At 37.5% G+C, this 24566-nt stretch overlaps 1 protein-coding gene across 10 annotated transcripts in view; it reads right to left on the bottom strand.

Annotated features, from left to right (window-relative positions):
- PKIB (cAMP-dependent protein kinase inhibitor beta) overlaps positions 1–24566 on the bottom strand; it is a 170795-nt gene that overhangs the window by 19405 nt on the left and 126824 nt on the right. For 5 of the 10 annotated variants that reach the window (XM_042939734.1, XM_042939732.1, XM_042939735.1 and 2 more), the window contains 2 exons: positions 22793–22858; positions 7490–7594 (listed from right to left, as the gene is read on the bottom strand). The exons of 1 other annotated variant lie outside the window; for it this stretch is intronic. In XM_042939734.1, the coding sequence (XP_042795668.1) occupies positions 7490–7577 (88 nt within the window). In that variant the 5' untranslated portion in view covers positions 7578–7594; positions 22793–22858. Of the gene's footprint in view, positions 1–7461; positions 7595–22792; positions 22859–24480; positions 24542–24566 lie in introns of those variants that run through there. 4 more of the 10 variants (XM_042939733.1, XM_042939739.1, XM_042939738.1 and 1 more) reach the window with 4 other exon arrangements.

Here is a 24566-nt window from a genome sequence, read left to right as displayed (position 1 = left end):
ACAGACCCATAACCAGTAAGGAAATCGAATTAGTAATAAAAAATCTGCCAAAAAACAAGAGTCCAGGGCCAGATGGCTTTCCAGGGGAATTCTACCAAACATTTAAGGAAGAGTTAACACCTATTCTCTTGAAACTGTTCCAAAAAATAAAAATGGAAGGCAAACTTCCAAACTCTTTCTATGAAGCCAGCATTACCTTGATTCCAAAACCAGACAGAGACCCCACTAAAAAGGAGAACTATAGACCAATTTCCCTGATGAACATGGATGCAAAAATCCTCAACAAGATATTAGTCAACTGGCTCCAACAATACATTAAAAAAGTATTCACCACGACCAAGTGGGATTTATACCTGGGATGCAGGGCTGGTTCAATATCCACAAAACAATCAATGTGATTCATCACATCAATAAAAGAAGGGACAAGAACCATATGATCCTCTCAATAGATGCAGAGAAAGCATTTGACAAGATACAGCATCCTTTCTTGATAAAAACCCTCAAGAAAGTAGGGATAGAAGGATCATACCTCGAGATCATAAAAGCCATATACTAGTGACTCAACGCTAATATCGTCCTCAATGGGGAAAAACTGACAGCTTTCCCCCTAAGGTCAGGAACAAGACAGGTATGTTCGCCACTGTTATTCAACATAGTATTGGAGGTCTTAGCCTCTGCAATCAGACAACACAAAAAAATAAAAGGCATCCAAATCGGCCAGGAGAAGGTCAAACTTTCTTCGCAGATGACATGATACTCTATATGGAAAACCCAAAAGATTCCACCAAAAAACTGCTAGAACTGATTCATGAATTCATCAAAGTTGCAGGATATAAAATCAATACACAGAAATTGGTTGCATTCCTATACACCAACAATGAAGGGACAGAAAGAGAAATCAAGGAATCGATCCCATTTATAGTTGCACCAAAAACCATCAAATACCTAGGAATAAATCTAACCAAAGAGGTGAAAAATCTATACGCTGAAAACTATAGAAGCTTATGAAAGAAACTGAAGACACAAAGAAATGGAAAAAGATTCTATGCTTCTGGATAGGAAGGACAAATATTGTTAAAATGTTGATACTACCCAAAGCAATCTACATATTCAAAGAGATCCCTATCAAAGTAACACCAGCATTCTTCACAAAGCTAGAACAAATAATTTGTATGGAACCAGAAAAGACCCAGAATAGCCAAAGGAATCTTGAAAAAGAAAACCAAAGCCGGAGGCATTACAATCCCGGATTTCAAGATGTGTTACAAAGCTGTAACCATCAAGACCGTATGGTACTGGCACAAGAACAGACACTCAGATCAATGGAACAGAATAGAGAACCCAGAAATGGACCCACAAATGTATGGGCAACTAATCTTTGACAAAGTAGGAAAGAATATCCAATGGAATAAAGACAATCTCTTCAGCAAGTGGTGCTGGGAAAACTGGACAGCGACATGCAGAAGAATGAACCTGGACCACTTTCTTACACCATACACAAAAATAAACTCAAAGTGGATCAAAGACCTCAATGTAAGACAGGAAGCTATCAAAATCCTTGAGGAGAAAGCAGGCAAAAACCTCTTTGATCTTGCCCGCAGCAATTTCTTGCTGAATACATCTCTGGAGGCAAGGGAAACAAAAGCAAAAATGAACTACTGGGACCTCATCAAAATAAAAAGCTTCTGCACAAAGAAGGAAACAATCAGCAAAACTAAAAGGCAACCGATAGAATGGAAGAAGATATTTGCAAATGACATATCAGATAAAGGGTTAGTATCCAAAATCTACAAAGAACTGATCAAACTCAACACCCAAAAAACAAATAATCAAGTGAAGAAATGGGCAAAAGACATGACTAGACACTTCTCCAAAGAAGACATCCAGATGGCCAACCGACACATGAAAAAATGCTCAACATCACTCATCATCAGGGAAATACAAATCAAAACCACAATGAGATACCACCTTACACCTATCAGAATGGCTAACAGTAACAACTCTGGCAACAACAGATGTTGGCAAGGATGTTTGCATTGTTGGTGGGAATGCAAGCTGGTGCAGCCACTCTGGAAAACAGTATGGAGGTTTCTCAAAAAACTAAAAATAGAACTACCCTACGACCCAGCAATTACACTACTTGGCATTTATTCAAGTGATATAGGTGTGCTGTTTCGAAGGGACACATTTACCCCCATGTTTATAGCAGCACTATCAACAATAGTCAAAGTATGGAAAGAGCCCAAATGTCCATCGATGGATGAATGGATAAAGAAAATGTGGTATAGGGACGCCTGGGTGGCGCAGTCGGTTAAGCGTCCGACTTCAGCCAGGTCACGATCTCGCGGTCCGTGAGTTCGAGCCCCGCGTCAGGCTCTGGGCTGATGGCTCGGAGCCTGGAGCCTGTTTCCGATTCTGTGTCTCCCTCTCTCTCTGCCCCTCCCCCGTTCATGCTCTGTCTCTCTCTGTCCCAAAAATAAAATAAAAAATAAAAAAAATAAAAAAAAAAGAAAATGTGGCATATATATATATATATATATATATATATATATATATACACACACACACATACCACAATGGAGTATTACTCGGCAATCAAAAAGAATGAAATCTTGCCATTTGCAACTACGTGGATGGAACTGGAGGGTATTATGCTAGTGAAGTTAGTCAGAGAAAGAAAAAAATCATATGACTTCACTCATATGAGGACTTTAAGAGGCAAAACAGATGAACATAAGGGAAGGGAAACAAAAATAATATAAAAACAGGGAGGGGGACAAAACAAAAGAGACTCATAAATATGGAGAACAAACTGAGGGTTGCTGGAGGGGTTGTGGGAGGGGGGATGGGCTAAATGGGTAAGGGGCATTAAGGAATCCACTGAAATCATTGTTTCACTATATACTAACTAATTTGGATGTAAATTTAAAAAAAATAAAAAATAAAGTTAGATTACAACAAAAAAGACACTGCCTCAGCCAAAAAAATAAAAACAAAAATAAAAATAAAAATAAAAGGAGATGGTGTTGGGGTATCTGGGTGGCTCAGTTGGTTAAGCATCCAACTTCAGCTCAGGTCATGATCTCACAGTTTATGAGTTGGAGCCCTACATTGGGCTCTCCACTCTCAGCGCAGAGCACACTTCAGATCCATCTCTCTCCCTCTCTCTCTGCTTTTCCCCAGCTCTCTCTCTCTGTCTCTCTCTCTCTGTCTCTCTTTCTCTCTGTCAAAAATAAACATTAAAAAAAAGGAAAAAGAAAAAAGGAGATGGTGTTGGGTGCCTGGGTGGCTCAGTGGGGTAAGCACCTGACTCTTGATTTGGGCTCAGGAATGATCTCACAGTTGTGGGATTGAGCCCTACATTGGGTTCTAGGTTCTGTGCTGGGTGTTGAGCATGCTTGGGATTCTCTCTCCCTCTCCCTCTGTCCTTCTCCCCCACTTGCACTTTCTCTGTCTCAAAAAATATATTTTTAAAACAATAATTTAAAAAAGGATATTGTGTTCCTTCCTCTGAGCACCAGAAAACCATGAACATTTCTAAGTAACATAATAAAAGTGTGCATAAGAGGCATAGTCTGCAAATAGAGGCTGATGTGAAGGAAGATTTTTAGAAGGCTATTAAAAATGGAACTTACAAAAAAATGGAACTTATATAAACAAATCCACCATAATAAGAGTGATAAGTTCATTAAAAAATTTATATGTAAATGTACCAGACCAAGCATAGCTTCTTACTTAAAAAGAAAGGGAAAAGGTAGAAGGACTTACAATGAAAACTCATTATAAAGTTTAAGGGTTTACACTACCAGATATAAAGATTCATTACAAAGTATAGTTATTAAGATAGTGTGGTATTCTTCAAGGATAGACAGAATAACAGAATAGACACATATACATATGGGCCCTTGATTTGTGAAGAGGGCATAACTGGTAATGTGGTCACTGAACCACTGCTGGTGATCTTGGAGGATTCACAGAGAGGAAACACCAGAAAACTAGATGGGAAGATTGTTGATCATGGAGAAAACAGATGGGGCTTATAATAATTTGTGACAAAATTCTAGGATTATTAAATAAATGGCTTTAATTTACAGTATCTTCCTTTGAATTTTGTATTTAAATATTGTCATTCAGATAAGTTAAAAGAACAGTGTATAACCTCCACTGATGTCAAAAATTGTTAACAGTTTGCTATATTTATTCTCTCTCTCTCTGTCTAAACATACAGTTTTTGTTCAACCATTTGAAATCACGTTTCTGATGACATAACACTTCACATCAAGTATTTCAGCAAGTATTTAAGAACTGCATTCTTCTTCATATCCATAATACCATCATATTCCCACAACACTCTTTTTTGCACTTTGCAACGGAGATAAGTCCCCCTTTTCCCTAAAGTACAGATTTTAGAAATTCCTTTGGGGGAACCAGTGGTTTTTGTATATTTGAAAATATCTATTTTACCCTCATTCTTGCAAGATACGCTATTCTAGGTTGAAGTTACCTCTACAATCACTTTACAATACTCTCCTCCTTATTCTTTTTTTGCTGTTAAGAAGTTTGTGGAATATGATAATTTTATGTGTTGTCTTGGCTGAGCCACAGGATCCCAGGTATTTGTTTAAACAATATTCAGGGTGTCTGTGAGGGTGTTTCTGGAATTAATATTTGGGTCAATAGACTGAATAAAGAAGATTGCCTTCCCCAATGTGAATGGTCATTGTCCTGTTCACTGGATGCCTGAGTATAATGAAAGACTGAGTAAGGAAGAATTTGCTCTCTCTGCCTGACTGTCGCACAGCTGGGGCATTAGTCTCTCCCCTGCCTTCAGACTCAGACTCAGACTGAGACCGAAACTTACACCATCAGCTCTCTTGCTTCTCAGACCCTCAGACTTGGAATGGAACCTACCATTGTCTCACCTGGGTCTCCAGCTTACTGACTACAGATCTTGGAATTTCTCATTCTCCACAGTAGCATGAACCAATTCTTTATAATAAATAAATATATATCCTATTGGTTCTGTTTTTCTAGAGAACACTGACTAATATACTGTTGGTATAATTGTCATTTGTTGTGGTTTGTGGAGTCTGTTTTTTTCTGGCTTATTTTGAGGATTTATCTCTTTGGTGTTCTGAAATGTCATCACAAGATGACTAGGTACCTTTTTGTTTTTCCTTCTTAAGATTTGTTATGATTCCTGAATCTGAAACTTTCATCAATTTGGGGAAATTTTCAGGTATTGTTTCTTTGAATATTACTTTTTATCCTTTATTAGTTCCTTGGGAATTCCAATTAGACACATAAGAAAGACACTCTATTTCCTTGCATGTTTTATTATTTTTAGTGTGAACCCTTGTTTTTTAAAACCTTTTCCTTGAAATTACCTGAGCCTTTATATAGGCTCTGAATTTGCCTCTAGTGGGGTCTGGGAGCACTATCAAATTATTTAGCTTTAAATTCTCAGCATGGAATTTTTCAGACCACAAAGTTGCAAACCTGTGTGAGGTTCCACTTTTGGTAATAAATGATCAGGAGAACTCCACCCCCCTCCTTTTCCACCCAACCCAAATCAGGACAAGACTGGCGAATGTCCTTGCTGTCTTCCTTTGAAGGTTAGGGTTTTGCCACATTACCCTTGGACTGAGCATGTCACACTCTTCGGCAGCCTAAGCCTTATGCTGGGGACCCAATTTGATTTTCCAACTCGTGTGGTCCGTAAATTTCTTTCCTTGTCCCCAGAACATGGCTTTTTCAAACAAAAGATGTGAATTACTGGGGAACTCAGGGAAGTAAGTACACCACTCACATGCTTCTAGATTTGTGATTTCTCATTGTTCTGGGCTTATGAAATATTTTTATTTGCCAACATGAACATTCATTTAAAAAAAGTTTTGAAAGTATATCCTACATTTTAGAGTATTGTTTACTAGGGCTTTCTAGAGGACATTAAGTCTTCCATTTTTCCATAAAAGGAAGTTCTAGTTAAGTTTTAATAATTTCTTTCTTTTTTAAAAAAAAATAATGTTCACTGTCTTGTTTCATGGTATAGTGGTGGAGACAAAGGAATTTTATTTTATTTTATTTATTTTATTTTATTTTATTTTATTTTATTTTATTTTATTTTATTTTTTTAACGTACTCTTTACACCTAACATGAGGCTCAAACTCACAATCCCAAAATCAAAAGTTGGAAGCTCTACCCACTGAGCCATCCAGGTGCCCCTCAATAATTTCTTATCCATATATCAGCAAGATATGCATTTCACTCAGTCAAAAAAAAGATTTGCAATAATGTAAATACATTATTCTTTAATAGAACTTATTTTAGCTCACAGATCCCCATGTTTCCTTCACGGAAGAAAATAGTCTTGTGATTCCAAGTATAATCATTCACTTCCACCTTTGAATTTATTCTCTCTGGGGTAAATTTCCAACTGAGTCACAGTCATACACACAATTCATTTCTCCATGTGGTGTAAGGCCTAAAATTAAGGCTCAATATTAAATGTTGCCCTAACATCTGGTAAAATCAGGAGAGTTCAAATGGACTAAGCATAAGTTTCTCTCTTCACTCTGCTTTCATGGATAAGGTACCCTAGCCAAACACTCCTCCTTATCAAAGGGACCAGGCACAGTCCCTACTTCTCCCTAGATAGCAGTTTTGCCAGCATGTGGAATTATTCAAACAAACCAATCATTCTTCTTATGAGAACCAGAAGGCACCACACACTCTTGTTACTACAAGTCTGCCTCCTATAGCTCTTGGTTGTTCACTCTGTTCCTGAGTATAATCCCTATGAGGCCCTGCAGGGCCTACAATATCCTTCTCCTTGGGCTATAAATATATGCGAGTAATAGTTTGTTGTTGATCTCATCTGCTCAGTGCCAAATACTGTGTGTTTAACCATCCCCATATCCCCAGGGCAGGAATCTCTCTCTTACCAAAGGGGTGAATAAGAGGCTTTAAATAAAAACCATTGGTGTCACAAACTGCACGATATGCTCCACCATAACTGAGGACTCCTGGTCAGCCTTAATTAATTACTCTTGGCTAACTTAATGGATTCTGTGATTTGGTAAGTCTACCTGAGATGGAACAGCTAATTGCTGGTAGGCTTGGGCTATGTCCTGTGTGGTATTCTATTGTCTTTGTCATCCCATTGCCCTCACTCTCCACCTAAAATTCTCTTGCCTCCAGTATAAAAAGTGTTGTTATTTGACTATACACTGGCATAACCTGGTGGTGTCAGGTTTAGTCTGTTTGGCAGGTGATCTCTGCTCACCAAGGATCAGCCTATGTTACCACATCTGGCCTGGTGACTACCCCTGGCTCCTTGGGGAAGCTATATAGACATTATAATTATGCACCTCTGGGACAGGCCCAGAGATAGTCTTTTGTGAGGTTTGTGGAAAGAAAGGAGATCACCACCCTTCAGGGAATTTAGCATGGCATCCTACTTGTAGTTGTTCATGCAAGGGTAGTGACCTTGCTGGTTTCCTGTGCCGCTGCTTCCCTTGCCATTGTTGCTTGCGTTCTCCTGACCCTCAGGAGTATCGAGGTGCACATCCATCATGGCCTGTGGCCCACGGGCTGGTGGAAAAAAAAAAAGGTAGGGAAGGAAGGAACATTGGTGCTCAACTGCTCATAGCCAATGTACCTAGCAAAACTCATAGCCAATGTACCTAGGCTTTGCTCAGTATTGCTGCCTACCAGCACACCAAAGGGCTAATCTTGTCATCATTGGCCATATGGTCTCCATCCAAGCCATAGACAAAATGACTTTACTGGATGTGGACTTTGATCCCAGGAAGACTGGCATTCCCTGAACGAAGAGGCAACCACCTACAAGGAAGGCTACCAAGCTCCTGAACCTTTCTCCAGAAACACCTGGAAGGTCTTCATTACAGGTGATTGTGCAGACAGAAACTGAAAGCTGCAACTTTATGTGGCTAAAAACCTAAAATATTCTCAGGGAATCTGAACAGAAAGGGAGAGAGAGAGAGAGAGAGAGAGAGAAAGAGAGAGAGAGAGAGAGAAAGAGAGGGAGAAAGGAAGTCCACATGAGAGAAGAGGTTGGGCTATAGCAGAGGAGGGCTTTGATCAAGTCTGGGGGTAGGCCCAGGACGTTTTCCCTACACCACTCTGCTCTCCAAGTCTCTGTTGCAACAAAGATACTAATCCTCAGCAAAACACCCAAGGCATCCTTGTGGCACCATGAAGGGGTTAATCCAAACTTAACTTAAGCCCATGGTCTTAAAACCATATAAACCAACCATTGCTATGAGGGAGGCCCCCAACTCTGATGATACTGATTTAAGGTTCTCTGGAGGAAAAAAACTTATAAATATGGTAAGAGTGGAGAATGCCTGCCCACACACACACATGCCAGGTATATCCAGTGACCAACAACAATAACCAGATAAACAAAAAATGAAAAGAAAGAAAGAACCCTGAATATAGGGAAAGAAAACCAATAAAAAACAATTTAAAACAAAGATCCATAATATGGCCTAATTGAAAATCCAAAATTTACTAGAAAAATTTATATAGCAAAAGATAAAAGGACATTGACTGGCTTGTGTGAATTACAACCTGGGTTCTGATTTAACTTTAGTATCTACAGAAATTCACCAATTGGCAAACTTTCATAGTTTTGACCAATATTATGGCTAAAATTACAGTTATAGCTTGGAATCCCACTAAAGTTAAACATGGTATCCTCCATAATCAGGGATTTAGTTAAGGGAGTTACTGAATATAAAGTAGAAGACAAATAAGTATGCCTTACCTTAACTATAAGAATTTTTGTCTAGCTTAAATTCCTATGGTTATAACACTCATTGCCCTAAAATATCATAGTGGGCATGGACACTCTGACCCAATAAAAAATAAGTGAAAATTAAAATTAAGTTTTTAACACTTACATATGGGCTTAACAAAATAAGAACCCATGACCCACCCCTCCATTCCCTACCCCACCAACCCCATTAAAATAGTTAACATGATTCAATGTAATCTAAAACAAGGTCTTCAAGGATTAAAAGCTTGTTATATAACAGGTAATGAGTGAACCTTTCCCTGATCCCACTGCTATTCCATTTAACAGCCTTATTTGGCCTGTTCTTAAATCTGTATTAAATGAATGGTGGCCTATAGTGGATCGCTGTGACCATAATGCCATGGTTCCATTCCATTAAGGCCTCTACACCCAACAACCTAATAAGTGAAATTGCCGATTCCATCCAATCAGCAACTGGTAAATATTTTACCACTATAAATTTGGCTAATATGTTCTGTTCAATGCCTATTTCAACAGCCTCTCAGCCACAGTTTGTCTTTACCACTAAAGGGACACAATACACCTTTGCAAGGAATAGCCACAGGATACCTCAACAGCCTTACCATTGTACACAGTCTTTACAGGCAAAATCTTAACTATAGTAACCTTTCTCCAGGAGCACAGATATGACATTATTTGTTTGACATACTCATTAAAGACACAAGAGTCACAAAGGACTCACAAAAAGGGATAAGTTATTGTCCCACACATAGTGCAAGGCTCTCCTACCTCCATTAAATTCCTTCAAGTGGGGCACCTGGGTGGCTCAGTCAGTTGAGTGTCCACCTTTGGCTCAGGTCATGATCTTATGGTTCATGAGTTCAAGTCTGTGTCAGACTTTGTGCTGACAGCTCAGAGACTGGCACCTGCTTTGGATTCTGTCTCCCTTTCTCTCTGCCCCTCCCCTGCTCACACTCTGTATGTGTGTGTTTGTGTGTGAAAAACAAATAAACATTAAAAAAATAATAAAAAAGTAAAACAGCTACTCTTAATTGAGTCTTTACTTACCTAGGTACTACATTGCTCTATATACATTATTTTATTTAGTCCTTACCACAAATGTTACACATACAGGGTCAGGTGAGGTGGGGTGGGAATTACACCCATAATTCACATGAGACAGCTGAAATGGAGTCTTTCAAATATTAGGAACTTGCTTTAAATTGTTACATGTGATTCCAAAACACAGGCTTTTAATCATTTCATTGTGTTGCCTCCCTTCTAGAGTCATAGACTCCTGTAAGTTTATAAGAGATTAAACAGCATAGAAATGCCCAGAATTATAAAGTTAGGGACCAGAAGCCACCTAAAATTCTCTATTCATCTGCCATATGCATGAATCACTTTATCAAGAATATTTTCTTTCTTTGAACCTCATATTCTCCATAGTGTTGAACCAAACTCTAAACGTTTTTCAAGTAATTCATCTAATATGAAAACTTTAATTCAATGTTGAATCTTAAAAATAAAAATCACAGGGCACCTGGGTGGCTCAGTCAGTTAAGAATCCGACTCTTGGTTTCGGCTCAGGTCATGATCTCACGGTTTGTGGGTTCAAGCCCCACTCTGTGCTGACAGCATGGAGCCCACTTGGGATTCTCTTTCTCTCCCTCTCTCTGCACCTCCCGTGCTCACTCACTCACTCTTTCTCAAATAAATAAATAAACATTAAAAAAATAAAGATCATGTGATTGCAATAATATTTGCAAATTTGAATAAAAATTAATTTTTCTCTTTATCCTTCTAAGTAACTATCATATTATATATATATATATATATATATATATATATATGTATACACACACACACACACACACACACACACAGTGTAATTATGTAATCTGTGAACATATACTTTCAGATGTCTTAAAATTTTCACAGTAAAATGAAAGCAAATTTCTACTGCTGGTATAATCTCTATAATTACTTTTATTTTCAGGTGTGTTACTTTTACCTTCCACCTTATCTTACATTACAACAATTATCAGAAGTCACTGAAAATAGTAGGAGGTCAATATAAACTTTTATTTAAAGACCATAAGACTTCTTTTGGGGGGGTGTAATTTTAGACTATTTGTTTATTTTTGTTGTACTCTATATTTGTAGTTTTAGTTTGCATTTTGTGGAAAGACATTTTCTGATTTCAAAGGAGAGGAGGCCCCAAAGAATGCAACAAAAGAAACCCACTATTAGATTTCCTGGGGGTAATTGAGAATTGACTGCAAACGTGTTTACTGGGCCTTTCAGTCATTTTTATATAGTAAGACAAATAAATATGCATTTTACTGTAAAATTCTGAACTCTCCCGTTGAAGCTATAATTATAACTTGGTGACCTTCTCCAAGCTGCTCTAGCTATGTACACCTTGGCTCAAAGATCCTTTAGCTCAGTAGAGGCTAAATGATCAGGCACTCTGCTTCATCCATCTGCTCTAACAGTGACCTCTCTGCAATTTTTTTATAAGCTTTGGATATTTTCTTTTTATAGCTTTGCCAACATAATCATAATGCATCCTGACACCAGACAGTGTAAATTAATTCCTCTTCTGTCTTATGAGCCACAGAGAAGAACTAGATTTTTCACCTTAACACTTGATTAAAATGTGGAAAGAAAGGAGACCAAAAAATGAGGTCTCTGGGAAAACCGTATCTCACCAATGCCAGCCTGGAGACTAAAAGTAAAAGTAAATTTAAAGCATATCAGCTCTTCCTAAGATTTTTTTTAACATATTAATAGGGTAGAAGGACAGAAACTGAGGAAGAGAGGGAGCAAGGGTGGGTAAAAAGCCTATTTATCTAAAATTAATCTTATGCCAGATGAACTAGAGCAGTCTTTCCCAAACTTGCCTGCTCATGAGGCTTACCTGGGTAGTCTGTTAACAAAATAGACTAGAGCCTCTGATTCAGTGTGTCTGATACCATAGGTATTGCAAGCACCCAAGGGGATTCATGTTGTCACACAAACTTGGGAATGACTGAAGTGGAGTAAAGGTTTGAGGTCAGATTCTCTAATAATACACTAAAAAAACTACAAACATAAGTCCATAAATTATTGGGCCTTAAGGTCTAACAGCATGTATTATCCAAAACAATGGTTGTTTTAGCAAAGGATACCAATGCATGTGCATAGCCTTAGAGAGCTATTCATCCAATTTCAGAGCTTATTAAAAATGTGCTTGTAGTAGATTAAAAATTAAATAAATCACAAAATTAACTTTTCCCAGAGCTGTTCTGGGAAAAGGCCATGATGATGGCCTTGGCTACATCAGCCAACCCCTGGACTTTTTCACTATTCATTCTAACAGCCAACCCTGAAGTCCACCACTAAGTAAGTTTAATATGTTTTTCAATAAATGTTCTGCATGGGTGACTTGTTTTACCCCTAAAGGACCATACTTCCTGGAGGCAGGAACAAACAGGTTCTAGGAGTAGATAATAGGTAGTAGTTGTTCAACGAGTGCTTTCTAAATGAACTCTACATTGATCTGATCTACCAATCCACATGATTTGTACATCCTGTCTGAGCAGCAGGGAGGCTTACGAACCTAAAAGCACTGTGTTGGAATTTTAAGTATTTGCATATTTATACCCTAGATCTGGAAATATTTCTGAACTAAGAAAGACATTTCAAGTCACCCTGCTACTCTGATCCATTTCACATCAGATTTCTCATTGTTATCCTTTGACATTTGATTAAGGATGCTAAAGAATTTTATATAGAAAAATTCAGGGCGCCTGGGTGGCTCAGTCCATTAAGCATCTGACTTCAGCTCAGGTCATAATCTCACAGCTCATGGGTTCGTGCCCTGCATCGGACACTGTGTGGAGCCTACTTTGGATTCTGAAGTCTCCCTCTCACTCTCTGCCCCTCCCCCACTCATTCTCTCTCTCTCTCTCTCTCTCTCTCTCTCTCTCTCTGTCTCTCTTAAAAATAAAGATTAAAAGAGAAATTCCCCCAAATCCATCATAATTAAAATAACTGCAGAAAATACTAAAAAGCCGACTCATTTGTAATCATCTGAAAATTAGTATAATTACAGACAGTTCTAAAGATCTTCACTGTATAGAAACATGGATGCATTGAAAATAGAAGACACAATTGTTCACCAAAGATTCTTTACCCTGGAAAGTTAGCCTGAGGGGCCAGAACATTCTGGATGATATTGACCAAGATCTTTTAAAGATCGTAAAAAACAATGGACTAAGAAAAAAGACAAGATTGAAGAAGATCTCACTTAATTCAACTAATATTTAGATGCTCATCTTCTGAATAAAAAAATCAGAAACAATCTTTTGAAACGTGATCAACATAAAACAGCTGTTTATAACAGGGCAAGTACTGAGAACGAATATATGAAGGCAGTGAAGTACAGGAGGTATTTCAGGATCCCATTAGAACACATTTAGAGCACAATCTCATTACAATAGTCATTATAGACTCTAGGTAATTGCAGGTTCTCCCAGACCAATGGCTCTGCACCCTTCACGGTTGTCCTTCATCAATTTTCTCTTGTTCTCCCCAGCCCCTGATCCTGCCATAGACCCAGTGTCCTCTTCCTCTTCATCCTATTCAGATTAGCTCTTGGAAAATATTTGCTTAATGCATTCACAGAAGTATGCTGTATGTATGGCTCTCTAGAAGAAAAACTCCAAAGTCTTAGACCAAAGAAGCAAATCATTAATGGTGGCACTTCTGCAAATTAGTTAATAGAAAAAGAGTGTTATTTGGCAAAGATGTGGGAAAGACTTTCTGGAATTATCAGCATTTTATCTTCTACCTATTTTTTAGGCTGGGGCAGTGGGGGTGGAGTCACACCTGTGTTTTCAGCACCAACCAATTACATAACATTGGGAAGATTCCTCAAGCGCTTTGAGCCTCAGTTTCCCTCGACCCTGTTCTATAATGCTTCCTCAATGATTAAACCCCTCTATTTTCCATTTTCAGTGTAGGCAAGAGAACCCAGATTTTTAGAGTTTTCTTTCTGGTAATTACGTAGCTTTTAGCTGTCACCTCTTTCACTGCTCCTATCTATACACAAATCTGCTTAAACCCATCTAAACTTCCCAATCACTCAGCAAAAAATAGCCAGGAACTAAAGAGGAAAGTAGTGATTAAAGCATATTCTAATTCACTTATAAGCATTTATAAGCCAATTTGTTTCACTTTTAAGACGTATGGACTAGATACATTTGTTGCAATAAACTCAAAACTTGGAATTTTTTGAGCTAGATAAACTTTACTAAAAATATATATTTTACTTGCACTAAAAAGTGTGAGCTTAGAGAAAAACTAATCAGTATGTATATGATAGCTTTTGTTTCATTTGAATGAAGAATGTCCTTGTTCACGTCACTCTTGTGTCACCAGGAGACTGCTCCTGGGTCTTTCAGCCTCAGAAGAGATGACTCTTAAGTTCCAAGCTACATACTCCTCCCTGGAGTACTGAGGTTCCTGTAAACGTTGAAGCCTTGCATGTTGGGGACTGCAGGACAGTGACAATAATCATACATCACATTGTGTGGAGAGAGGAACATTCTAGCATTTTCAGAAGCCTCTATTACAGGTTTGGAAATAATAAAGACAATACAAATGTTCATCAGATCTTTTTATACCTACCAGCAAATCCTCTATGAACCCTGGAGGGAAAGCAGAGCTGCCTAATTTATGTTAACTTAAATAGTCTTTGTATTTTAAAATGTTATTAATTGCCAAGATTAAAATTCAAAACTTGTTTCCCAGTAAATTCTAGTTCAGAAGGCTTTCTGTAGTCTGAAATACCACGTTTCTTTGATGTATTTTTCAATTAAACTAGCCCAGTCATAACAAAGTATTTTCATTGAGTATTTCTTTTCCATAGTCATTTATTCAATTAAGGTCAAGTTGAGTGGCCATTTTACTGCTACGTTAATGCATGAGGTAAGTTCTTTTGAGTCTAAGAATCTCCTTTTCTTTTAATCCTTTCTGTAACTTGCCTCAAGATTTATATAGGGAACATACATTGAGACATTCTCATATACATAACAATAATTATAACTATAAGTAGAATTTTTGGTCCTTTTAAAACTGCATTTCTAAAACATTATCTGCACTCTGACACAATCTCTCCCTTTAATTTATTTTAATGGTAACCCTCATTTTTAAACTTGAAGGTAGTGATGGAAATATATGATTCAGCTCCTAATTGTATCACCATCTATAACTGTGGACAAGTGACTAATTTTTCATAACACATTTTTAATGACCTGTGAGGTTCAGAAGCTGGGTGAAAATTAATAAGTGCGCTTTCTGCATTTAAGGATATATAGAAATATTTCAATAGGCTAATTTTTAAAATTGAGATGTAACATTTTTCACAAGACACTCAAATGTCTATCTGACCTTCACCACAGCACCTCTGACTCATTTTTTTCCTATCGTACAATTTCATAGAATTGATGCAAAGTCAAATTAATCAATGCTACTAAAGACAGTCAAGAGAAAAAAAACAATTGACAATCCATAAGTAACTTGGAGAGACCTAAGAATTTTGGAGGTAGAAGGAACTTTAGTCATCAGCAAATAAATAAACAAAAATTAAACAAACTAACAAAAAAACAATCCTGATTTCAAAGATGAGGAAAAGGGGGCACCTGGCTGGCTCAGTAGGAAAAGCATGTGACCCTTGATCTCGGGGTTGTGAGTTTGAGCCCCAAGTTCGTGTAGAGATTACTCAAAAATTAAAAAATTAAAAAATTAAAAAAGAACAAAGATGAGGAAAAGGAGAGCAGATTGTTGGTATGAAGAAGACCTCATTAATTTCAGAATCAAGTCTAAACAGCATGTCACTAGACTTCTAGGCCAGTATTTATCCCACAATAATGATGGATTCTAATTGTTTCAAGGATAAAACAATTTTTTTAACATCAGATCATCATTGGACATGGTGAATATAATTTGCAATATGAAAAGGCTGAGACTTCAGGTGTGTGTGGGAGAAGAATGTAAACCTTTTGCTATCCCATTCTATGAAGGTCAGGCCTTCATGTGCTTAGGGTGAGGTTTCTGATTGTAAAGTCTATTAGGGAAAGGCATGTCCGTATCTTGACCTGTGCTGTGTTTTAGAAGTCAATCTATATTCTTCCAAGGCTCTGAAAAAAATCATTCTCCCCTTTGATTGAAAAGCCCTGGAGCACATTATTAGGGTAGAGAAGGCTTGTTAAATAATAATCCTACCTTGAACTGATGAAATTCAACAATAACAGTTAGTTACTGTTGTAATTTTAAAATTATATTTATTGAGGTCTGAATTGCATAATAACTTCCAGGATATAAAATCATAACATGTGCTGATTTCCTTATGTGTAGGGAGAGGGATTCTAGCCTAGAGTCCAGGCAGGACAGGACTGAAGCAATCTTGCCTATGGAAGGAGGGTAGACACCTCAAACAAGGCTGGACAGTAAGGAGAGAGCCAACCAGTAGGGACACCCACAAATAGGCACAATTAATGGACTCTAGTAGAAATGATGTTGAATATCTAATGCTAGATGACCCATTTCTGCACTATAATTCTCTCATATCATCCTCCAGTCTTTGGTAAAGTTTACTATGTACCACAACCATCTTAGCGATATCTCTGCTTTGGGCAACAGACAGAGGTCCCTGAGGACAATCCTAGTGTGATTTTGACTAGAGAGAGCTGCAGCAGCATCAAAAAGTTTTAGGAAACAGAAGGAAGTGGTGAGCAGAGAAACCAGAGCATCCAACAAGAAAAACTGACACGCAGCACTTAGGAATCTGAAGATTCTCAAAAATCTAGTTGTGGGGAAAAATAAAAGTTTGTATATCATGTAGTATGGGAGATACAACTAGTTTATTGAGGTTTAATGTAAGATGATGCTTCAAAGTTGAAGAATCTACATTTTTTAGATATCTGTTGATTGAGAAAATATAGAACAGATGAAAAGATACTATGAAATACATATTGCAAAGCAATTAATTCTCATTTTTATAAGAATACTCTATATACATTTGGAAAATGGTAATGTATATGGTATGTGACAGTATTTATTTGAACACAGATACATACATACGGCTCATAGACCCCTCTAATAATTCTGTAGAATCCTAGCAGACCAGGATCCCCATGTTGATAAGCACTGGACTGCATCATAAATCCTTGCTCTAGTGGCCAAGAACCTGTCTCTTGTAACAACAAGAACTTTAATCTCTAATATGTAAGACTTCTTCCACCTACTTTACTTCCTCCCTTTGTGCATTTAGAATTACAGGTTATTCAAACTAAAGAATTTCGTTGAGCACTCATGTAATCCAATCCTTTCAGTTGGCTTTGTGAGACTGAAAGCTAGACAATCACGATGGTCAATGTTCATAGATAATTCCAGGGGGTCTCACCAATGTATCTGTAGAATAGATTGCAAAAATCTCTCATGCTAGATTCCATTCCACAGCCCAATCATTTGTTCAGTCCAGGGTCCTGGTAGCCTGTTTTGAGGACTGAAAACACCCTGCCACTTGAGAGCTATGGGCTCACACAGTAATGGCTTTCTTCACTTGGCCTTATCTCAACCTCAGTTGTTAGACTATGATAGTCAAATGGCAAAGAACCATTCTTGAGTGAAAAAAATAAAATATCACTCCTGAAAATTCGAAATTATTTTCAGCAAGTCTGGGATGGAAAATCTCATTTAATTAGCAAGTGCAATAAGATGTGACATTTACAAACTAATTATAACACATTTCCATTCTTCATTGGTACACGAAATGATGACATATTGTTCTTTTATAGTTGCCATTTCCAAGTTTTAATTGCTTTGGTTTAATTGGTTTAATCCAAAAAAATGTCAATTCAGTAATTACCACTATGCTGTTGGAATTAGTTTCATTTATTGTGCAAAAGAAAATTTGACTTCAGAAGGAGAAAAACAATTATAATATAATACCAGGGGAAATACTATATCATCGAGATATTTAAAACCAATATTGTATATAACTGAAACTTGGTTTATTTTACAGGAATAAAGAAAATGTTTTTTCTTTTCAATTTTAAATGATAATATACCAAATAAATAATCAAATATAAATTAATTAACCCAGAATCACATTCGCTCCTTTATAAATTTATTAATTTGCTTGGAAAATATCTGCTGAGTTCCAATTATATGCCTGACAAATCAGTTCTAGAACTACTTTCTTGGAATCTAATAATGGGTGATAAAAAGAATAATCAACACAAATCCATGCATAAATACAAAATGTGATCTTAGATGAAAAACTAGTTTGTTTTGTGAGTGTACCAGAACCTGATTCATTGACAATATGAGCTATGAGAAAAAGGAGCTAGCTGTTTGGTACAGAGGTGGAAGAAGAGTATTTCATGCATAAGAGAAAAGCATAGCACATTTCAGACACTGAGGGATGGCCAGTGTGGCCTAAACACAGAGAAGAAGGTGGGAAATGGGCACAAGATTAAGTGGGTCGGTTAACAGGGGCTATATCATTGGGGCATGTTAAGAATTTGGTCTATCCTAACAGCAATGGAAAGTCATGAAAGTTTTTGAAGCAATAGCATGATGATCAAAATTGAACTTTAAAAAGATCACTTTGGTGGCAGCAAACAGAACAGACTGGAAAAGAAGAGTGGATCCAAGAGATGAGTTTGGAGACAATTGCAGTATCCCAGGTGAGAGATAATGATCGGTCAGAAGGTAGAGTTTATGCCTTCAATTTAACAATCTATAAAGTCTAAAGTTATTTGTGTTCTACAAGTGACCTATTTTCACAGAATTACATGTGTCAGACTCAAAGGGAAAGCAGAGTGATACAATAGAAGGTATGCCTGCTTTAGAATGAAATACACCTGGTTTAGCTCTGGTCTGAACTTTTGGCTCCACTACTTATTAGCTAAGGGTCCTTATACAAAGCATTGAGCTCTCTGAGCCTCAGCTTTCACATCTTTTGAGTACATAATACTACCTCCCACAGCTGAGAAGACTAAGTGCGACAACGCATATGATATTCTCAGCATGTGGAAGGCCAGTTAGTATGAAGAACCCCAGGACAGATGATTTCATCCCCTCATGTTAGAGATCCTTGAATTCCTTTGAAACCTGTTCCTCCTCCTGGGTTTCTTTCTCAGTGAGCAGCACTAAAATCCACCCAGTTGCACAAATCAGAGCCCAGCAGGCATCCTTTTCCCTCACCTCATGACCATCAAGTCATATAAACTCCATTCTCTAAATAGTTCCTCAATTTATGGACTAACTGCTTTGCTCACTCTCTTTCACTAACCTAGTTAAGGTCATCAACATCACCAGATTGGATTATCCCCTTCACAAATCATCCTGCCTCAGTTTTGTTTCCTTTTCCACTCTTCATGCCAGCCACACAAACCTTACTATCTTAGCTCTTCAACTACTCTCCTTAAGCCAGGACAAAGTCACCTGGTTTCTTAGCATGACTAACAACACCCTGCAATGATCTACACTCTGCTTACATCCCAGCCTCACCTCTCGCTGCTCCTGTCCCTGTGGTCCAGCAGCTGAAGGAAACTGCTCCTCACTCAGGACTCGTAGAACTCAGAAATACACTCCCTTCACCTCAAGACTCAGGCTGATGGATGAATGCAGTTCCTCCTGGCTGGAGCACCCTTCTTCGAAAGCTTCTCTTCACTGGATCAATACCTACTCAAAACTGAAGCCTTGCCTCAGATGGACCTTTGGGAGGCACTTTTCCTCTACCTGAAAGTATCCCAAGAGTATAGGACAGCCTAAACTTAAATTTCATTATTTGAATGAATTGAGTGAGCAGTCAAGTGGCGCTTGGCGAAGTCAATGGGGCTCACTGAATTGGCTAAGGTCACATAAGTTGTGATTGGTAGTGTGAAAAGAAAACCCAGGTTTCCTGCTACAGATTGTAGTATGCCTTTCTTTCCATCATGCTGACACCTACCTTTATTAATTTCTGATTGCATTAGCTCTCTTCATTAAGCCTTAGAAACATTCTCTTCATGTGCTTGCAAAATGTTGCACATTTATACTGTGGGTTATGATTTTTTCACTCAAAACAGACCAATGTCACTTCCTTTTCCAAGATTTCTTTGCCTTTCCTGAAGTGGTAACCGTGGTTCCCATAACACTCTCAAGCACTCCTGCAGATTTTTTACAGTCATCTCCTTCCCCATGATATTGTAAGCTCTTCTGAAAGTAGGACAATTCTAGATTCATTTTACATCTCTGGTACCCAAGGCTGTTCTTGGAACACAGTAGTACTTAATATTTGTTGAACTTAATGGTACTCCAAAGCTAAACAGTGTCCAAACAAGGGCAACTAATATGAGATAAGTTATGCCAAGAAAAAGGTGATGCAAGAGTAAGAAGACAGGCAAAAACAGTGATGGCTCTGCCATCTAGAGATAGAGAGTGTAAGAAAAAGCAGATGGCTCTGGCTAAGATAAAGAATCAGGAAGGCAGCTGGGAAGATGGGGCCACTGCTGAACAGGCTGCCTCTCCTGGGGAGTACCTTCAGTCCCGAAGTGGCCTTCCTGCCTCTTTGTATTCAAGATAGAGAACTAGAGATGGAAAGGAAGAAGCTGTCACTTTCAGAGAGCTGAAAAGTAGGAAAGCTGACTCATATGGCACTTTCTATGCCTGCTGGGAAGCCTAAAGCCAACACTAGAGTAGCTGGTTTCACAGGTTTGAAATGGCAGAATCAAAGTCAACTAATTGTAATGGAAATGGAACTGAGCTAGGGGCAGAAATCCAAGTGTTGGTTCTAATCTTGCCCTGTGGCCTTAGGCAGACTTCTGAGCCTCATTTTTCACCTCTGTGAAATCAAATATTTAAACTAGATGGTCTCCAACAGCCCTTTTTCATTTAGGGATTGTGCAGTTTATGGGATTGGCTCCTGGATTTATTTAAAATAGCTACATAACCAAGGTAGAGAAGACTGTCAATCTGATTAATTTATGCAAATGCAGACATCCAAGCTCATCTCTTCCCTCCTGAAACTTGAACTAGACCAGTTGAAGCATTAACCCATTATGATATCCCCTCATCCACATATGGGAGGCACAGCCATAAGCTTTATCAATAAAAAGTTACAGATGTGGTGGGGCTGTAAAGCAGTGGTTTGCAAATACCCAAATCAGTATGGCAACTTGTTTAAAACACAAGTTACAAAGCCTTGCTCCAGATCTACCAAATCAGGATCTCCAAGATGGAGCCCAATATGTTTATATTTTTATATACTTTTTTTTTACCTTTTATAAACCTCACATGTGATTTGATAATTAGCTAGTTTGTGGCTCATTTTTAAAGGAAAATTAGTGTTTCTCAAAGGGTAGCCTGTAGATCATTTTCACGTGAATTATCTAGGATGCTTGTTAAAAATATCTGGGAATGTAGCCAACAATCTCCATTCTCACTATTCTTTCAGTGATTTTACAAAGAGCTTTTTTACACACTGACAAATGAAATCATTATGTGGGTAAAACCTCAAAGTCTATGAAAGAATATAGTAAAGATAGGAAATTATGATTGCAGTATATGTTTATCTCAGTATTATTATTATTATTACTATTTATATTGCATTGTTTCATCATCATTTCATCTAATCCCCATAACAAGCCTATAACATAAGCATTTTAACTTCATATTACTTACAAATTGAAGCACTAGAGAATTCAGGTAGCTTGCTCCAACACATAAGATTCATAATATGGGTGCATTGGAACAGAAAATTAATGTCCTGGAACTAGGAAACAACTTATATTGCAACAGAATGTGTAATTAAGATCACAGTACACATTTTAATTAAACAATTTGCTGAGATCTTATCTGATGAAGCAAGTTAGAAATATGTCTCAGTTCCTATTGGTTGGTTTTATTAGCTACTACACGAATGTTAATGCCATTATAATAATCATAGATTACACAAGATAAAATGACTATTAACTACTAAGCAACAACGTTTTAGAGATGTCCTAGAATCATAAAATGATCTAAGGTAGTCATCATTTCTAGTCAACAACCTTCAAACACAAATATTTACAGGTGAGAAGTCCAGAAGTATGCTAAGGTCTTACCCACCTAGTAAAGAACTCACCTAGCTCTAAACCTTAGTTACCTGACTGCTTCATTAATCTGTCTTTACTCCAGGGGCCCTAGACTCTGTACTCCTTGACTCAGTGTGCCAACTACTTGCCTTAATGCTAAAATAGGATTACATGAGACTTCAAATATCTTTCAAGGAATAAAATATTAAATGCTGTTACTACAGATACATTTTTAGGACAAAGCTTTTTTTTTTTTTTTCCATTGAGTCTTATCAATTTATCTAAGAAAATATTTGCTTGTGAAAAGATGTGTTTGTCTTTACCTCTTGGTAAACTGAAACAGAAAGGGTCTCCCAGATTCCCTGTTCCTGAGTTGGCCAGTTTTGAATCTGGCATTTCAGAAACTGAATGAACCTTAGTAATTTTGATACCTAGCTTTGATTTTACAAAAAAATTCACTGAAAATGTAAATAAAAAATACGAAGTCATCCAAAGCCATGTAAATTTTAACAGAATACAAATTCTTTCCTGTGTTCACACCCTACACTTTTCCTCTTCCTTCCCATTGATGTTACAGACTTTCTAAAATATGTGGATACACAGGTATTTTCACAAAGGGGAAAAAGTAACAAAAATGACATAAAAAAAGAGAAATTGCCAAAAAATAAATCAAACATTCACTTGCTGTAGATAGACTTGATGAAGATATTCTGATTGAGATTTGGTTTCTTTGTTTCATTTTTAAGAGGTGATTATTTGCGTGCTTTACTTTCATTCAAATTTTGCATGCCAACTCAGATTGCATAGCTATATCCTGTCAAGTGTTTTCCTGAAGGAGCCATTTCTTCCACAAAATCAATATCTAATTTTCTAAATAAAGAAGAAAAGGATACTTACAAGTCTCAGATTAAGATATGCTGTTATTTCTAAGAGGTTTAGGAAGAAACTGATAAACTTTCTTTCCTGTAAATTAATAAAAAAAAAGCTATTAAGAACCAGAAAAAGTATAAATTCAGTTAGACTAATAAATTTAAAGATTTTGTCTGTGCTTTATTTTTTTTAAATAGAGTTACAACTGGTAAACGCCATGACTTGCCTGACTTCTTGTGAAAAGCAGAACCTCTAATTCTACAATAAATTTTTCTGTTAAAAGTCAAAATGGCTTCATTTCAAATAACAGGTGTTAGTACCTGGGATTGCCAGCTACAATTACTGCATCAGTGCTATTAGGGATTAATGTCAAGTTGAGAAAGTCATCATCTAAAAATGACAGGCCATTACAACAAATGCTTGTAGGCATAGAAACATGACTGCAAGCAAATACTTGGCATGACCACACCTTTGGGAAATTGTAAAACATAGGACACTTTTCCAGTATGACTGTAGAAATATTTTTTACATTTCTTAAGTGCCCTGAGGCATTGGACCAATATTCCCACTACCTAATGGAGACCAGTGGAAAGAATTCAACCATCTTGCTCCTAGAAACAAAGATAAACAATGTACATTCTTGTTCACAGAAAGGGGCCTGTATCTCAAGGTTGAGCACCTGACACAAGATGGGTCAAAAATAATTGGGACATGAACCATCAGTATTCACACTGGCCACTGATAGCAGAAGGGCACTTTGCAAATTCCCTCTACCATACTCCCACTGCCCTCAGCCAGCCTACCATTCATTCTTCCTCGACTACAGCAACAACATCCTAAATGACTCTTCGCATTCTTGCTTCCTGAAACTCTGTTCTTTACAGATGTCAGATAGAATTATGTCAAAGTAAATGTGCTCATGGTCATTCTAGAATTAATCCTTCATAGCCTTTCCATCATCTACAGGATCAAGTTGGCCCCAATATAACTCTCCCTCATTTTCACCCAGGTCCAACCTGCATGAATCCTAAAGCTCTGAAGTCATACCCAGCCAATGGCACCCCTGTGCCTTGTTTATATTGTCACCATGACCGAGGTTTTTTGCCCTCAATCCCCTCCCCATCCCGTGGCTAGCATATATTCAACCATTCAGGGTCAACTTAGGCGCCCCTTTTCCAGACTTCTATGTTCCCTCCCCTTTGCTACAAAACACTCTGGTGTATTTCTTACTAAACTTATATATTTCGGATTAGTGCCTTCCCATCTCCACCTCAGAATGTTTTTTAAAGCCTTTTGAGGACATGGACTGTGACTCATTCCTCTTGCACAACATTTTGCACATGGTAGGAGGAATGAAATAAATATGTTGAATGTCAAGGTGCATGAGGTACTTTTCAGACTCAGAGCTTCCTGAATGCATACTTTTATCACTGTGAAAGAATTTGAAAATCCGAAACAGGCATCTTTTAACCTTGTTCCTATACCCAGCTTCCCATATGGTTTTCACTGTTCCTCTCACTCTGCATCTGAGACTGTTTCCCTTCAATTGAGCCCAACTGTTCAAGCCAAATATAAAGAACTGAGAAGAGGAAGAGAAAAATACATGAAAACATGATCATGGAGGAAGTAGCAATAAAATTCAATTTTATAAGCTTCAACATTTATATAATACAATGTAAATATTACCCCTAAAAAACAAGATTAAGAAAACATACTTTTGTGGTCCTAATTTTTTCAAGCATCTTCCTATACCTCTTGACAAAGATCTAGTAGAAACTGCAAACAGGAACCCAATTTAAAG

This window comes from Panthera leo, chromosome B2 (genome assembly GCF_018350215.1).
Source record: "Panthera leo isolate Ple1 chromosome B2, P.leo_Ple1_pat1.1, whole genome shotgun sequence".
In the NCBI taxonomy this organism is placed as follows: Eukaryota; Metazoa; Chordata; class Mammalia; order Carnivora; family Felidae; genus Panthera; species Panthera leo.
This window is presented reverse-complemented; position numbering and strand designations above follow the sequence as displayed.